The sequence below is a fragment of the Anser brachyrhynchus genome, assembly GCF_964034855.1.
Source record: "Anser brachyrhynchus genome assembly, chromosome: 21".
Lineage (NCBI taxonomy): Eukaryota > Metazoa > Chordata > Aves > Anseriformes > Anatidae > Anser > Anser brachyrhynchus.
The window spans coordinates 3,478,002-3,496,533 of NC_137714.1; the positions used below are offsets into that span (position 1 = coordinate 3,478,002).

Below are 18,532 nucleotides of genomic sequence, written 5' to 3' on the forward strand. Positions count from 1 at the left end.
TGAACAATCATGGCAGAAAAGGGGAGATAAAAAACAGACCTTCACATAAAAGGGAGATATACAAACAACCATACTTTGTAAATAGAAAGAAAAAAATGGGCTGTTTTTCTGCTATTCTGTTATGAATTTTTCCTGCAGCTTCTAAGTTACAGTATAGTGAAAGCTGATAGAACAGATAACATTTAAATGCTTTCATGTAGCAACTTGCCCTTGAGACCACAAATCTGAAATCTCTTCTATGTTATACTTTTACCTGTGCTGTCATTGTCTCACAGCTCAATTTCCAATTTCTTCACACTACTTTTAAGAAGCATGGTCACTATAAATGTCACTTTAAATAATGAAAAGTAACTTTAGAAAACACTAGATATAACAAGCTTTCATAATATCATCCTTTGGTTTTTATATCATTGGAACAGCTAAGATATTAAACAGAATATTGGAATAATTATCATTACAATTATTTCTAGTATTAACTACCACTAAGCGACAAGAAGAGTCTTTTCAAATTTGTTGAATTAAAAAAAACACAAGATGTGACTTGCTAAATCTTGATCTGATCTATCAGAAGGCTGACTGAATACTGAATGTTTAATGGTGGTAAGACTGTCCGATTTCAATGGGAAAGTTTCACTTGAAAAATCCCAACAAATTAGCAAGATGGAATCTTCCTTACATACCAGTAAAAATCCTAGAATCATTTAGGGTACAAAAGACCAACAAAATCATAAAGTTCAACCATCATCTAACACTACCGAGTCCACCACCTAACACTACCAAGTCCACCACTAAACCATGTCCCAGAGTGTCATGTCCACACGTCACTTAGATAGCTCCAGGGATGGGGACTCCATCACTTCCCTGGGCAGCCTGTTCCAGCACCTCATCACCCTTCCTGTGAAAAAATTCTTCCTGATACCCAATCTAAACCTCCACTGGTGCAACTTGAAGCCCTTTTCCACCTTAGTCTAGAAGGTGTAAGAGGAAAGTAAAATACATTGAAATAGATGGTTCGAAGAGTAATTGAGAATATCAGGGTAAACTGTTAACAAATTTTTGGTATTACAGATTCAGAAGTTTCTTTTCTAATACGGACCAAAGTTAAACTTTATAATATAACCCAGTTGTTGCATAGTGAAGCAATTCACACATTGGCACAGCTACGCCTTAAACTACCTGCCAAGCTACCCATTTTTCAGAGGCAGTGGCTATCGTGGGACTGCAGGAGTGACCTGCCACCACCGGACCATGGCTGCAACACTTCTAGGAACAACCTGGCCCTGAGAACGGTTTGATTACTTTTGAGCAGCATGAAGCTGGGCTTACTAATACAAGTGATCCCAACCTGGCTCTTGCATAGCCAGTTCAAGCACATCTGCACTGCATTCCTAGAACTACGTGCACAGGGCAGAAACAACTTAGAGGCTCTGTAGCAGCTCAGGTCCTGGCACTCTCAGTTTTCTGCAGCACCCAAACCTACTCACAGGTGCTGCTTCTGCACTGGACTCTAAAAGGCACAGCAGCAAGCCTTCATGCAGAGGCAGCCTGGAGGTAACACGTTTTCTGATACAACACTCACCAGAACACAGTGCAGACACCAAATGTGAATTTCCAGATGCTAACCTGAACTGGTATTGCTAACACTAACCTGAATCTGTAACAGTCCCACAGCACACAGGGACAGGCACAGCACACACCTCCAAGTGGTTGCTGCAGGGGCAAATAAACCCTCTTAAACTCAAGACTGCTCTTTGAAAACCCCATCGTGTCCCAGACAGGCTAAAAATCTCATCTCGCTGCAAGAAACCCCAGACAGATTTTGAAACCAACAAAACTGAGCCTTATTGGCTGCTCCAGCAGTCTTCCGAGAGAGCTGCTTGGCAGCATGATCTCGCTGGCAAGGCTTACTGGGATAAAATGCATCAGGTTGCAAGCCGAGAGGACAGTCAAAGCAACAAAGGACATTTCAGATACTGAAGCCAGTGCTGTGTTGTCCATGAGAAAACAGATTGAACATCATCTTTACCATGACTAATACCTTTGCAACAGGAGAGAAGTTTAAAATGTCACAGTGACTCCAAAAGCACGCTTACATCCATGGACTACTGCGACTATAGGCAAAGTCTGGGCAACCCAAGATAAAATGCCTAGAGCAAACTAAACCAGCTACAGATGGACACTGAGAGCCTGCCTGCAGTGAATTAGCAGTAAAGACAAGTCAACAGCCTGGCTGACAATAGCATTTGAGGAAGGAGTCCCTATCTCAAAGCTCTTAGAAAGTACAGAAAATATTTAAGGGCTTTTTCCAGTCTAGTTTGACCTAAAATATAACAGTTCTACATACTTCTTTTTTGTCCTATAAACTTGAAAACCACATGGCAACAATTCATTCTTTTCCTAAGTGAGGAACAGTTACTTAGAAGCTTTGTTGGCCTTACAAGGAAATTTAAGAAACATCCACAGCATAACAGTAAGGCTGTATATAACCAATTACACAAAAGCATTCTAACAAATGCTTTCTAACAAATTCTAACCAAAGTCAACCTACATATACTCACCACTAGCAGGTTCTTGATAAGAGATTCAAATACTACTTTACAGCTACAATATTCTAACACTAACATACTCTGCCCTTACTGAGCTAAACAAATATTTTCTTCATTCAGGAGATGCAACCTGCCAGTAATCACGCCTGCCTACCCTCTTTCCCCCACCACTCCTGCAACAAAACTGGAGAGGTATACGACTAGGAAAATTTGATTCGTGATGCTGCCTATAAAAGTGTCTTGAAAGCCAATCTTTGTTATATGATGCGAAGACCATAAAAATACCTAATTTCTAAGAAAAAAAAATCAGTACAATTTGTCTCAGTAACTACAGGAATAGAAGAAACATATTTTATGTAATCTGCTTGCTCTTCATCCCCATCTGTATCATCTTTGGTGCTACAGCAAATCATTAACTAAGAAAAATGTAATGTTCATAAGTATTCTATTTTCTAACAGTAGATTGTAACGTCAGTCATACTGACAGAAGAACTTAGACCAATGAAATATAGCATTTCCAATATTTTAATTGTATTTCATAAAATGTTTCAAAATCTGTTTAGTACAAATAGTTTCAAAAAAAGGATTTGAGAAATGGAAAAAAAAAAAAAAGAGATTAAACAGAATAGTAACTGAATCTTCACAGACATTGATACCTTTAAACTTTTGTAGTATATAGTCCTGTTGATCTCCAGAGGAAACAGATTTTGCTCCTTTCCTGAACGTGCCCAGTTTATATACCGCAGCCAGTTCCCTTTCTTTGGATCAGTTGCGTCAACACACATCCACCCCAAGTTTGGGTAATACACCTATGAGAGAAAAACGGCATTTATCCCAAGCAAACTGACAACTGTTCATGTTGAGGTGCGCATGCACCAAACCACAAAAACGTATTTTAAGGCTATACAAAGTAGTAGTTATCATCCAAGTCAGAGGTAAGGCAAAAAATGAGCAGAGATAAGGGTTGTTTTAGGGCAAGAGTGTTGCTGTTCTTTTGCAGTCCTTTTAGAGGATCTGGTGTAATTAAAAAAAAATTGAAGAACTTCTGGCCTCCAAGACCTTCTCTGTCTGAAGGCTTTGAGCTCAAAAGCTGAACTCCTTAAATACATTCCATTCTATACATTGTTTTCAGTTTGGCAAGCCTGAAATGATTCTCTAGAGTTTATATTTAGTGTAAGGATTGATGTTGCGATATAAATGCAATTGAGCTTTATTTTTACTATCTGAGGAACTGGGAAAAGTAACTATATAGAAGTCAGAAGCATTTGCTTTGTTTGCAAAGAAAAAGGAAAGCATAATGTATATTTAATCTTGCTTCAGGATATTAAAGAAAATCTTAACCTTTCAGAAGTCTTGTGATCACCTTAAAAAAATTGACTATGTCAATAAGCTTCTTTATGTTCCAAGATGCTACATAAATTCTTGGGTTTGCATTCTTGGCTAAATGTTTTGAATGTATACTCATATTCTACATTTCAAGACCGTTTCCATTAAAGCAAAACTACTGACAGCACTTCAGTATTTTCTGCTGACAGGCAACTCTGCTTCTCTTTCAAGACACGTTGTGTATCTCCCACATTTCTTCTTATAATCCAAGTTAGACGCCTGTAAGAAAAGCTGTCAATGGATGCTATATATATATATTTTTTTTTTGCAAAATGAAGAACACACCACCATTCAGCAACTGGAGCTATCATTTTTCCATTATTTAAAAATATTTTCTTTGTCTCAGAACACAAGCATACTAACAGGTACACAATGTCTCAAAAGTATTCAGCAGCTTATAGACTTTTGGAAAAATAAGGAAAAATAAGTACAATTTGATTACATTTTATTTCCTTTCGTTTAAGTTTATAGGTATCAGTCTCCGCCAGGAAGAACTCACAGCCCAGTGTCCCTAGCTCATCACCTCCTGCAACATTTGCTTAGCAACACCGTAGATAAGGAATACACTGAAATTCGGATTTTACCATAACTTTCCCATTCTGTTACACAACGCTGCAGCTTTTGTTTGCTTGTTTTTGATACTTACTTTAGAAGTAAATCTAAGTCTTTTCCAAATGTTTTACATTTTCAATTTGAACTACACTTCTACAATAGCTTAAAGCCAGAATGATTTACTGAAGTTGGATTTCTTTTGTGCTGATATCCTATTGCTATAATAAAATAGAATTTTATCCATAGAGGTAAAGTTTCAAAAAAATCACCAAAATCTTCTTAGACTCCTCCCAAGCAAAGACAAAGCCTCTTCCTTACTTAAACTATTTCAGCATGGATTTCATCAGCTGACTTCTGAAAGAATGTTCATCAGCACACCCAGCCCTTGCAACATGAGAAAGTAAACAGCTTCACGGACCAAGACTGGAAAAGCAATCATTTTCATTAAAAAGGAAGAAAACAGCCAAACAATGATGTGGAAGAGTTAGGAGATATGGAACGCGTGGCAAAGCATAGTATTTGCTTACTTTTCAGTGAAACCACCTAATCTACTGATTTTGTTGTAAAAATCTTGTGCAATGTGAGAAAGGAAATAGTTTCAACTTCTCTACATAACACTGTGATTTTAAATGATTCCTGTAAGCCATGACCAGGACCATTCTTTGCAGTTGGGCCACTCGTTCTGAGCCTATCAGCAGGAGGCATTTCCCTCAGTTTTCAGTCACTTGCTATCATTTTCCTATCAGTGGCTTTTCTCTGACAGAAAATGAAAATACGAAGCCTACTGCTCTCTTCAGACAAAGCAAGCATATGCTGACACAGAACTCATCTTTTTCAAAATAGTACTGTAGCATGATCATTTCTAATTATTAAAATTGACTGGAGAGGCTACGTTTTAGAAGCCTTAGTTTTTCTTCAGGTTAACTTCATTAAAAACAAAATGGATTTATTGTGGAAAAAGGTTGCTCCCTTAGCTGAAGGTCCGTATACTGAACTACTCCCACACACCACCATCCTTTTACAAATCATATTTTCTTACAGTTAAGATGCTGGAGTGGTTTCATATATCAGCATATGGGGCCAACTGTTGCTGTCTCATTTTAGCTGCCTTTTTTTTTTTAATTCCAAAATCAGTATGGAAGCAACACACGATTACTTTGAAGTCTAGAAAGGGATTCTGTGGTTGCCTGCATTGCAAGCTATGAATCTTCATATCAAATTGCTTGCCACTAGCATTTCTCAACAAAAATTTCAAACATACTAAGATGTATCTAGTGAGAACATTCAAAATCCAACATGATGAAAAACAGTTGCAAGGTCAATAATTTACTTGATTGATTTCAATCTCGCTAAGTGTTCTTGTACCAGATCAAAACTGGAGATATCTTATGCAGTGGAGTAAAATATATTAGCTTAATACAACAAACATTCTACCTGAACACTTTATTACTTTCCTGAATGTGAATCTGTATTTCTGTGACATTATTCTAGCTCAATTCCTCCAATAGGGCTTAACATTAGGCTTTAAATGTGTTTCTGGTGTTTTATGCAGTTCTGTGTTTGCAGGCCAGGGACAAGAAGGATGACTGCTACCAATTTCTTTACACTAAAAATCCATAAACTAGCCATTTCTATTCAGTGCATGCTATGCCACAGTTCCTCCATCTCCCCTCCTTGACCATCCACTATGCTAAAGCCACTTGCTGCATGAACCTTCGGGAAGGCTGAAGAAGTCTTTGGGAGCAGTTATGACCTGCCTTATTTAAAGACACTGTAGGCAGGATTCAACTCCAGATTAAGGAACCTACATTCTTAAGTCTACATAATATCTGAGGTCTTATGACTATCAGTGGAGCTTAACAAGCTATTCAACTGTCCAGACAGTACTTGCTTTAAGGCAAACCCAAATACAAGCAGCACAAGAAATACTGCAACAGTTGAGAACTTTTATAAAAGACTCCAAAAGCAAAACCAATTCCCATAACAAAGCTGTTTTTCAAAGAGCTAGACGAGGAAGAGCGTTGTGGCTTCTTTAAGACATTTCATATCCTTCCAGCTTCCCTAATTTCATAAGTACTCAACTGCAGAAGGGATATCACTCAGCGTTCAGGCCAACAAAGCAAAGCTTTTTCAGTAGTAGACTCCTAAAAGGAGGAGGGATCCAGAGACAGTATATGAGAAAATTGCTACAGCAATTTTATACAATGCCCTTAGTTTAAAGTTTTGTAATTCAGAATGGTTGCTCAATGCAGGTATCTATAAATACATTTGCAATGGTAACCACAGACACATTACCGGCAATTATTTCACATAACGTCTATCTAAAATCTCTAGAAAGGTAAATACAAAATACCGGGCTAGTGACAGATACCCTTTTCATTTACAAGCTTTTTCTTACCTCCCACATATACACATTGCTCTTAACTTGAGATCTTTTTTTCTTGTCACCAACAAAAGGCCCAAATTTCTTGCCTTTCAAAATTGATTTTGTTGCCCAGACACCTGAAAGGATACATATCAATAATTATAACAAATCTAACTGATCTCAAGAAAGCGTTCTTTTCACAACTCGTATTTCTTAAGATCATTATATGTGTCTGCCTCAGGTTGTGGAGCGTTCTACAATATTAAGATCACAATGAGGAAACTGAAGTTTACTGAAAGGAATTCAAACAAACCTCACCCCCAAGCTCCCTTCAATCACATAAGGTTTAAGCGTTTACCTGGTTTTATTCTTTGCTCATGGGCTACTGTAGCTCTGAAGACAAAAAAAATGATGATTTCTCTTGTACTTCACATGATATCCAAAATACCATAATACCATTACAAGTTTTATATAATAAAGTCCCAAGTTCCAGCTGCTTTGCTGAGTAAACAAGTTAATAAAACAAAAAAATATTTGCTTTCTCTGAAATAGCGTCAGACAAGTAAAGCCCTCACAGAAGTTACGAAACTAAATACTGTATTTTGAAGGAAAAGCATTTAACATTGGTTACAAGATGTGCATAAATTAGTTTACAATATTTAGCTGAACTGAAAATGGACAGCTACACTTCACATTTTATAGCAAAGAAACTACAAACAGGTTGACAAATAATTGCTATTTTTTTCTAGATTTCCCTAGCCCACCACTCTTTCACCAACATGTACAAAAAATGAACAGCCAGTGAATTTATGAATTACCTGCAGGTATATAATGAGAGGTTTGTTTCGTTGTTGTTTTGTTTGTTTTATATTTCAACAATGTTTTGACACTGACTTTGTTGTGAAAATGAAAGTGTCATAAAAATATCTTTTGAAGTTATAGAAACATAAAGTAGTAGAAGTTTTCTAGCATTTTTTCTCCTTCTACTTCACTTATGTTCCAACGTAACATTCTCATTCAGACTATGCCGGAACAGGTTCATACTAGAAAATATTAACCTTGCTCCAAGGAGTTTACAACCTGTTACTAATAGTAATGCACCCATAGTCAGGATATTCCTTAAACTACCAGCTTTCAACGTCACGTATCCAGTCTGCAAATCTGACTTCCAAAGTTCTCGCAACTTAAAACTCTGTTTTAAAAAAAGCAGCATTTTGCATACGTTACAAAAACAATACTTCATTCCATATAGCAGCTTTCAAGTCTGCACTGAATCTTCTTATAAACTTTATATATTGATTGGACAGTGAGACACAGCATTCTAAAGGGAGACAACAATAAGGTAGCTGAAAAAAAAAAAACAACAACTGATAAAAGTGCTATAAATTAAAGCAAACCAGTGAAGTAGTTTACCTGTATTTTCATAACCTAATCTTTCTGCAGCTTGGTCCATTTTTGACTTGAAATTATATTATGTTCTGTAAACATAATCTTGGTGTGTTTGAGAAAACTGCGTCAGAAGCAGACTGCTCTTTCCAATGTAAATTTATTCAGATAAATGCTCCGGACATTCATCTCTACCCAGCATACAAGGGCACCAAACTTTGACAGCATCTGTGCGTAATCTATGCGAGCTACTTTAAAAGTCTTCATTCTCTTTTCACAGTTTTGGCACTCACCAAGCCTTGTCTTGTCAACAGCAGATGGGAAGAGCCTCACATCCTCAGGAAGCCCCCTAAGCACATGCTCAGGTACATCAGCCAAGGTCTCCACAACCACAGTAGGTTCAGTTGCGTTCTACGAGTCAAAAAACAGAAGGGCCATGACCATTAGCAAAAACAAACCAACAAAAAGCACAGCAGATGATCAACCCTTACGACCTACTCCTGAGAGTTTTTACTCCTAATATTAGTCCTAAGAAAAGTTTCCAAATCGCCATTTCAACTAGGGTCCTCCATCAACATTCTAACATGTATCTTTTCATCAGAACATTCAAGTTTTCACCATTATTCTCAAAACCCTTGTTTATGCTTTAATGAAGAGCTCTAAGACCACTAGAGATGTAAAACACTGATAATTATGTCAGTTTCTGTAAGTATTCTTTTGCTTGAGTTAATAGATGCGTTTTGACTACAGACAGTGAGTTTAACTGAAAGGGTTTTTATATTTCTCAGAGATGATTTGCCATTTCATTCATTTTCCTTGGCTTGTCCTATGAAACACATTCAAAATTCCCCCTTAAGTTATTTGGGAAACGTAGAGCTACATGTATTTTATTTCTCTTGTCTGAATATAGCTTACCTGACAGTACTAGTCCACTACACCTAAAGATGAACGAATGGGAATCACTGTGTTTTTATACCTTGGGAAACATCTATCCATAATATTAAATTTATGTAATGAAGTTCATTTTTTCAAGATACAACCTTCACATGGGTTCAGGGTTAGTGTTAAATCTTTGAAACTGCTCATTAATATGGCAATCTAAAATTCATCCATGAAACAGAAATACAGATCAAGTTTCAATTGCACTATTTTTTGTGATCAGTTATGCCCTGAGAAACTACTGAGTTTATCACAGAGTTGTTCATAGAAACATTGCCTCAATTTTAGCATCTAGTTGTTATCACAAAGAAACTTCCAGTTCCTTAAACATTCTATTGAAGCATTACAATTATTTTGATTACACAAGGTAATTGTAAACAGTATTTTTAAATTCTACTTTTAAACTAGATGGTTCCCAGAGTTTTAAAAAAACACGTAGTGTGAAAACATACTAGCTCTTATGTAACCTGTCCGGAAAGTCTTGCCCAATCAAAAAAATCTCTAAAGGAGCTAGATGGATTTTCCCTTTAAAAATACAGAGAGGTACAAACTAAATACAGACCTAATCTTTTCTATAAATAATTCTCAAGAAGAGTTTTCATTATTTTATGTTTCAGCTGTATGCTGTGTCTTAAATACAATCTCTTCTGCTAGAAAATGATGCTGATCACTCCTGACAGACTAGGACATTTAAGAGCAACACAAGATGCTTTTAGCAGAAACCTTTGTCAGATGCGTACTTTTGGATTCTGAATAGTCTGAAGATGAGAAAAAGTTACTAGAAATGTTTCAGGACAGGCACATCATTTGTCCAGATTATACTGTTGAAGCATATTACTGGCAAAATAGCTAGAGGAAAATAAATTGCTGTGCTAAAATACACATATTTGATTAAAACGGCATACAGCAAGACAGCCAGAACAGAAGTAGAGGTTTGTTTTTTTTTGCCTACATGGAATAAAACTGTAAAAGCCCCTAAAACAGGGGTGATAAAGCATTAGCAACTGCATTCCATTACCCTCTCGCAACACCTAGACGCTCACCATCTGCAAATTTTGTTCTGAAACACAGAAGAAATGTGGCTTGAATAAGTCTGCTGGAGCTAGCAAAGCAGTTTCTCCATTAGGACTGCCAGCAAGCAGACTTCAGTAAAGGTTAACAGAATGACGCAGGCTTGACTGGATCTACCTCGGATGTGTGGCACGTAGCTTAGCTTGATTATAATTGACAGCATTAATGAAAAGGATGACTGGAATAACATTTATGTTTCAGTAACCACACTTTTCATTTTATATTTAACATAAATCACTGAATATCTGTCCATAAACAGTACTGGTTATCTGTGACAAATAGCAAGAAAAACATCTTTAACTACTAAGAGCATGTCTGTTAATAGAGAGGTAGGAAGTCAAATCCTATGAGTTGTTAAGTTATAAAAATATTTGTACGGAACACACAATTCAAAGCATTATTTGCTATGCATTTTTAAGAATACTTCAATTCTTTTAAGTGACAACTGAGACACGCTGCAATTTTCCTGAGTGTACCTTAGTTTCATACTACCTGTGTTCATAGTGAACGCTAACTGGTCTTCCAGTTTAGAGCGTGAGGATGTCTTCAAGTTACAAAAGGGCAAGAGCACTTCTGGTCTGAGGGTCCAGACCTGCTCACGCAGCCATCCATTTTAATTTTTGTCAATCATTTCCTCAACATGCGCATAAAGGTTTCAAACCGAGCAAATGCAAATAGAAAAGAATGATGTAAAGCTTCAGTAGCAAAAATAACTTGCCTAGAAGCACACAAGTGATGGTTTTTGAGATACAGGGCAAAGCCAAAACATCAGCTACCCCCCACACTAAGGGCAATTTCACATACACCAGTGATTCATTTCCTCTTTGCCTGGAAGCCATTATTTGATTTCTCAGCCCAATCAGTCTCAAAAAAAAAAACAAACAAATCTAAAATAATTTCTGGTATTGCTTTACTTGAACACCTGTCTCTTGCAAGGAACGCCAAATAGAAATTTAAGGAGAAAACCCTACTCCAAGTTCTGGAAAATATATATAGTTCACAAAAAATGAAAAGTTATTTATTTTACCTATTGAATCTAGGATATTGTAGTAAACAAACTACTCCAATGTACATACTAAAATGGGAATCTGCCACAAGCATGATTATGCCCTGCACTACCAGGTGGGCAGAGAGAAGCTTCCCTGCATGTACTGGAGACCAGTAACGCTCATCTATACCCCTCTGGTAGAATAGCTGACATACTGAAACTTGTCTTGTAACATACTTCATAGAGCTACTACTGGCTCTGTTGTTATCCTCCTACTGCTCTATTTACAACCTACAAATGTGCCATTCCACTCCAAAGACCAACCTTAAAGTATCTGCATGTCAAGCTTACCGCTCTTTAAAGACAATAATGGGTTTTAAATAATGTAATAAACTTATTTCTGTATCCTATTCCTAAATAATCCAACAGTTCAGAAGACTTAACCAGCATCCTGTGATTAATACAAAAAGTTTTATGAGATTTTATACTAAAGCTGGAAAGGCAACAGAAAGCTAATAAATGATCTATGAATGCTTGTTAAGAGATTAGCTTAATGTCCATCTTAAGGAATCTATAAGGATCAGTAGGCTGCTTATAATAATATTCATATCATTATTCACATAATTTATAATAGCAAGTGTTACATCTGTCATAGACAACTAGCACTTTATTACCTAACTGTAGTTAACAAAACACCCATTCCCGATTAAAATTACCAGAACTTCTAAGTTACAAGGATGTACAATATCCCATAAAATCAGTCTCCATTATTGTGGAATCGTGTCGGTGAGAACAAGGCATATGTTGAACTTCATGCAACGGCCCTAAAAATAAAAAGTATCTGCCCTCCGACACTGAACTTTGAACCTTCTGGTCAGCCACAAATCCTGGTGGTGATGGCAATAGCTCCTCGAATAGGAAGGATGTCATGTTTAAGTTCTGGAGAAACTGCAGGCGGTGTTAAATAACAACACTAAATTGGGCAATACTACAGCTGTCCAAGTAGACCCTGACTTTCTAGAAATGATCCTTGCGTCTACATGCAGCCATGAAGCAGAGATATGATAGCAGTCTTCATATACTGAGTAACACTCAGGATTTTCCCCTGACCACTTATGAAATGCTATGCTGAAAGCTTACTGGAAATATATTTTAAAATGCATCTCTATATGCTACCAAAGTTAACATTTTTATCTCTAAAGCAAAATGAGTGAAGCTTCCCAACCTCTTGTATTTCGCATCTACTCTTTGCAAGGTTGCTCAGTATGGCAAGTACTCTCCTTTATATTTCTAAGTGTGCCTTGCTGAGTTAAGTTACAAGAGCATGTCTTCTGCCAGCTTTCTTCAACAACAACAGCAAGAAAAATGGTAAAACTGGAGTCATAGCAATGTTATTCTATTGCTGCCTTGGTAAGCCCTAACAGCTGCACAGACACATCCTAGAGAGCTATTTGTAGGGGAGAAAGACCCCGAAATTGGAAACTATGGAAGGAACAGAATGCCAGAAATCCCTTCCCATCCACAAGGGTGAGGGGACGGGGGAAAAGAGATCCTAATTCTTTAGGTATAATAGCTGAAAGTCTATTCAAGGCAGAACAAAGTTTTATTTCATTTTATTTTGCTGTTCCTCATTTTATTTTGCTCTTCCAACAGCCAGAGAGAAAAAAATAGGGATGAAAGAAGTCTGATTCAGACACCTGTTAGCCTTGAACTGATATGCAAAAGTCCACATCTCGGCAGACAAAAAAGAAACTCGCTCTTCTCAGCATATCAAACGAAGAAGCCTAAATATTCTTCCAGTACATTACCCCATGACTTGAGGAGAAAAACGAGCTTATTTTTTTCCACAGTGGTTTCTAACAAATTACATGTAGGCATAGACGAGGGAGACTGCAGAGAACGAACACGACAACTACAAGAACAATGCATTTTAAGCTGCAAGCTAACAAAAATGTTTTTTACAACCACAGCTAGATGAACAGTTAAAAAAGTGAAGCCTACCAAATAATCTGATCAGAACTTTAAAAATCAGACTCAGCTAATTTAGACATCTATATCCTCTGATCTATCAGACATTTCTTAATAGTGATACCTCCTTTCAGCCATAAATACTCCATAACTGCTCCACCATTGAAGAAATTTATTTGCAACTTTATTTAACATCTACCTACCTAAGTCAAAGATTAGCTGTTATGTTCAGAGAACACAGCACCCCGACCCACTCTGCACCTGTTACATCAATGGATTTCACAAGCACCAGAAAATCGGAAATGGCTTAGTACATAACACCACATTTCACACCTCACACAAACATTAATAAGTAACCAAATACTATATCATAAAATAAACAATTTAGTTCAGTCAAATCAGTGCAACATAATTTTATTTGCAATTTATATGTGGTTATTTAAAGCACTTTCCAGACCAAAATTTGTCCCCAAGGAACGTCTGTCTACCAAATGAAGAAATACCAGGATTTCAATCGCTTTTCCAGCAACACTTAACAATCACATTTAAATACTTTTGTCTATTAAGAAGTTCACCTTTCCGTAAGGATAGTGTACTGGAGCATATCCTGCAGCCAGCTTCTGCACTGAACTGCAGTCCTAATAGGGTATTTTTCCCACTCCTGCCCGTAATTTTGTTGCAATTTTGAATACATAAGCACTCTGAGCTTGTTTCCCTTTTAAATTTGTTACCCTGGAGTTCATCAGACATATTACATTGTTAGCATGCAAACTAGCAAGGGTGAGGAGACCTGAGAACAGCACAAAAAAAATCATCTGAGGGCTGAAGGTGCACCTTAACTGAAGCTTTTTTTCCTCCATGTGCATCAAATTCAGAGTGCAGTCACTCTGACAGTAACTTTCAGCACTAAAGCAATTTTTATGTCACTTTCAATAGACTTGTACCTATGGCCCATCCACAAGTTAGGCTATAGTGTTACAAGCAGTACCTAAGCAAAGCAGAAACAGTACCTGCTACAAGACATTTACAGATCAGCTTGGAGCAAAAAAAAAAAAAAATATCATGCTGAATGACGTGGTGAATGACAAACATTCAGTTAGTGCCACGTTTTGGTGGAAAGGGGACTGAGATACATGAACAGATAAATGAAAGGATGCCACTGAAGAAAGAGACATGGCAGAAAAGTTAGAAAAGAGAGTTATGAAAAGGAACGGAAGAGCCTAAGGAAGACGATCAGGGAGGTTAGGAGCAGAAAGGTCTCTGCTTGTCCCAAAGTCCTGCCTATGTCCCTTTGCAACAGTTTTACTGCACATGTTTGAAGATTAAAGATGTATTAGAAATAATCACTTAAGCAATTCCAATGGAATGGGAGGGAGGGAGTTTTACTACAAGTGCAGGTGTCATTTATTTTAAAAATGGTGAAGGTATAAGATAACTGCCCATGCAGTATTCCAGGTAACACACAACTTCTGCATTTCAGACTGCATTAAGATAGAGTAAGTGCTACTGATCAATAACCCATGTTTACTTTTTTTTTTAAATAAACTATTCAGAGTATTCTGATGCAGTTCACATATTAAATAAAGATTTCTTTTTAAAAACAGAGAATGCATGCCATCTATCCTGAAACAGCAAGTTTCCAAGGAATGCAAAAATATTAATTTAAACAACTGCATTTAAAAAAAAAAAAAAAAAAAAAACAACTTTTTCTCCTTACTACAAGGAGAAGGCAATATCAATTTATGACAAGGTTTTTCTTCATTACAGCCAAACTAGCAGTGCTTTCACACAAAGTTAACAATAGCCCAGTTAGTTTCAGGGTCACTGAAGTCACACCAAAAGCAAAGATAAGCAGAATGAAAGAAACACGAGAACAGAGCACTTGAGACATGTTTGGCATCAGGCATCAAAGACATTTCTCATACAGACCTGGCACTACAACTTGTCAACAGTGAATGAAATGACAAGGGCACTGCAAGAAAAAAAACACCAAAGGGTTCATGCTAAATACACACTTAATATGAATGGTAATTGAACAATTAAAAGCCACATGAGCTCTGTACACTTTGGAAACTAAATGTGAAAGGCAGAGATGCCAAGAAGGACTCTACGCTATTGTAACTATCCCCAGAGGCAGGGTCACCTCCTAATTTAACTGTAAGATGACAAACACCGCAGCACTGCATGAGCAGCAGTAGCAGCCCCAGTAATAAAGAGGAAAACTTTGTTTTCACACAATGCAGAAATTTTACTTAATTCTAGAAAGAGATCAGTGTTGGTGGAATGGGGGACACAAATGGGAAGGAAACAGCTGCTGATAACAGTTAAAGATTACAATCTAGAGCTTTCAGAGTTTTAGCAGAATCCAAAGCTTATCAGAACAAGCGATAAAGCAGAACCATTACTCGATGAGAACTACAAGTTGTTTGCTTTATGCCACTGAGAGCACTCAAAATAAATTTTACAGGTGAAATAACTTCAAGTCTCAATAGAAATAAATTGTGAAGCAATAGTTTTGCTAGCTACCCCAAACTAAACTAATGTCTCAACGCGTTCTAATATGCATTATACATTATGCAAATAGCATTTCTATTTATGCGTATATATAATACAAATATGCACTCTTTACAATACAAGACTGGTAGATATCATATTTTGCTTTTTAGGTTTTTTTTTTCTTTAAATCAGATGAAAAAAGCAACTGGAAACATCCCACCACCCAACTTCACACTGTAATTAATTATATTTGCTCTTCTATCACTTTAGTGAGAGTATATTTCAAAGTGCTAACTGTACTCAATGCTGCTGATGATCAATTAGGGGCTTAAGGGCAATAAAAGCACTCATTAGAAACAGGCAATGAAAAAAAGTATACAAAGCATTTTGCATCACTGTGTACCATGGTTGTTTCTGGCTCGGAAAACAAGAAGCTTCTGTACATAGTCACCTTTTTAGCAAATTAAAAAATAGCTTTCCTTCAGTGTAACATCTTATGTTCACATTCCCATGCCAAAGGGACTTTGTAAGATCATCCAAATAGAGAAGCGCTTATGAGAAGAACCGAAGCCAACATTTACTTGTTCTGTAACAAACAGATTAAAATTCCTACTTGGACAGACAAATTAAAAAAAAATAAAATCACATACATTTGGCACTGATTAAAACAACACCCTCCAGAGCATTCAGGATGTTCTTGCATCCATATAGCAGAGAATGCATTGCAAAGGCAATGCGCTTTCCCGGCCTTTCCACTTGATTCTAGGGAGCCACTTCGGTTCCAGAAAAGTGCGAAATGTCTGTTCAATCAATTTCCATGACAGATTCCGTTCCCTGCACGTTTGAAATAGTAAAGTGGTTTAAACAGGTAAAAAATGGAATCCTTTAATTTTCAAACCACTTTTATAAGGAGCTGAATTATTATGAAAAGCCTCAGGCTGAAATAGATTCTTTTTTTTGGAGAGGCGTTCTCGTAAGACGTGCCAGCCATAATAACTTATATGTAGCTAAAGGGGATTCACACACAGAAAACTAAAATCCATGAAATAAATATCACAAGCACGCACACTGCAGAAAGGAGGATCATGAGCTTAGATGACACTGAAGATTTTTAAGAACATTTTTTGTGGATGATTTACTTATTAAAAATTAGCTGTTCCAACATCTAAGTAAAGTATTTTGATGAAGTCTTGCAGTTAAACTCACCTGATTCATTTTGAATTCCTGTTGTGTTCTGAAAAGACACACACAACAAAGAAACTCCTTTGATTACATGAGCCCTAAAAAGAAAAACAGACAATTGTAATACACACCTACCTACAAATTTACATTGAACTGAAAGTGCACACAGACCTGTAGTTTCTCTTCCTAAAGGACTGTTCCCAAAGCAGCATATTGCTTTATACAAAATCTGCTCCAAGCTAACATTTTGTTATTTTAGCTTAAAACTATATGAACAATGCAAAGAGGGATATCTATCATTTATCTAAGTTTTAAAGTTAAGATGCAAGAGAAATGTGCTCCAATAGGATCATTTTGTTTGTTTTCAAAATCAAGTTAGCTTGTTCAACACTAATTTCTTTAGCATTTAATATCAAAGTAATATGAAAGACCTTAAGTGTTTTTAAAATTAACAAGATGCATGCCTTTGAGTCTTTACTCTCCAATATTAGAAGCAGGAAATTCTTCATCCAGACTAGGCCTTTTATTAAGATATTTTATTACGCTAACATTTGGCTTTCTTGTTTAACAGAAGCCTGAGACTTCAAAAAGATTTTCACCAAAAATTGCTGGTCCAAGAAGGCATTAGATTTGGAAACTCTTAACACAAAATTGATCAGAATAATGTTATAACTAAAAGTTTAGTATATCAACTCACCTTTTATTTTTCCCTTCAATACGTAGAGAAAAGCATTATTGCAATTACACTGTAAAACACTACCCTGGTGTCATACAAAATTTTCAATGAATGAACAATACCCTTTTTGGAGGTTAACTGGTGCTTAAGCACTTAAAGCACTTTATTCAAGTACTGCTATTTCTTCCCAATCTTTAGTGTTGGTTTTTTTTTTAATATATAACAATCATTAAATGATTTTACTAAATACTTTGTATAAGTACGAACATTTAATTTAAAATTTATTCAAGCAATATATCCTTCACATCTTTGCACGTAAGAGTTCTTAACGCTGAGTAACAACAAGGGATAAAACTGCCAAGTTTCATACTAAGATTGCATTGCTTAATCAATTCATAAAACAAGGAAAAATTTCCTTGAAAAGGGTATTTCTATTGTGTACAGCTCTTCTGGGATTAGCTACTTTTGTCCTGATATTTCTGTACTCTACTTGTCTTTAGCCAAACAGCTGAACCATCTGAAATTCGGGTCCAGTTCTGCAGCTGGTTCTGTGGGCTGTGCCGGCAGGGGCCAGGCGGGGACAGGAGCCCCATGCCAACCGCTTTTAGCCACCTGGAGAAAAGCACCGCCTGGGGAGCACACCGCAGCTACTTCCTAACCTATTTCAGCGCACCAAACTCAAACCGATTCCTAGGCACGATACAGCCCCAGCATTTCATTTGCTAAAATACTACCCGACACCGACAAGAACACAGCCAACACCAAGAAGCTACCGAACAAGTAGAGCGTGCCACGGGTTTCGTTACAATTTATGGTGACTCCTGAGATCATTTGACCCTGCCACAATAAGGTCCCTTTGTCTCCAGCCTCTCGTGCCGGAGCGCAGTTGTTCCTCACACATCTTCCACATGCCACTGACTTCCCGCAGCCTTAACCGGCAGCTTAACTCCTTTTCCCTCCAGACAACTACAGTTTCT

General features: G+C 37.0%; 1 protein-coding gene across 10 annotated transcripts in view; it reads right to left on the reverse strand.

Moving 5' to 3' along the window:
* PRDM2 (PR/SET domain 2) overlaps nucleotides 1–18,532 on the reverse strand; it is an 81,261-nt gene that overhangs the window by 56,157 nt on the left and 6,572 nt on the right. For 4 of the 10 annotated variants that reach the window (XR_013941356.1, XR_013941357.1, XR_013941369.1 and 1 more), the window contains exons 2-5: nucleotides 16,904–16,977; nucleotides 8,529–8,646; nucleotides 6,883–6,986; nucleotides 3,203–3,355 (exon numbers count right to left, since the gene is read on the reverse strand). Coding sequence is in view for 1 of the 10 variants with exons in the window: in XM_080564066.1 (XP_080420192.1) it covers nucleotides 3,203–3,355; nucleotides 6,883–6,986; nucleotides 8,529–8,646; nucleotides 16,904–16,912 (384 nt within the window). In the remaining 9 variants the exon portion in view is untranslated. Of the gene's footprint in view, nucleotides 1–3,202; nucleotides 3,356–6,882; nucleotides 6,987–7,207; nucleotides 7,243–8,528; nucleotides 8,647–15,130; nucleotides 15,174–16,347; nucleotides 16,532–16,903; nucleotides 16,978–18,532 lie in introns of all 10 variants that reach the window. The other 6 variants (XR_013941360.1, XR_013941362.1, XR_013941359.1 and 3 more) reach the window with 6 other exon arrangements.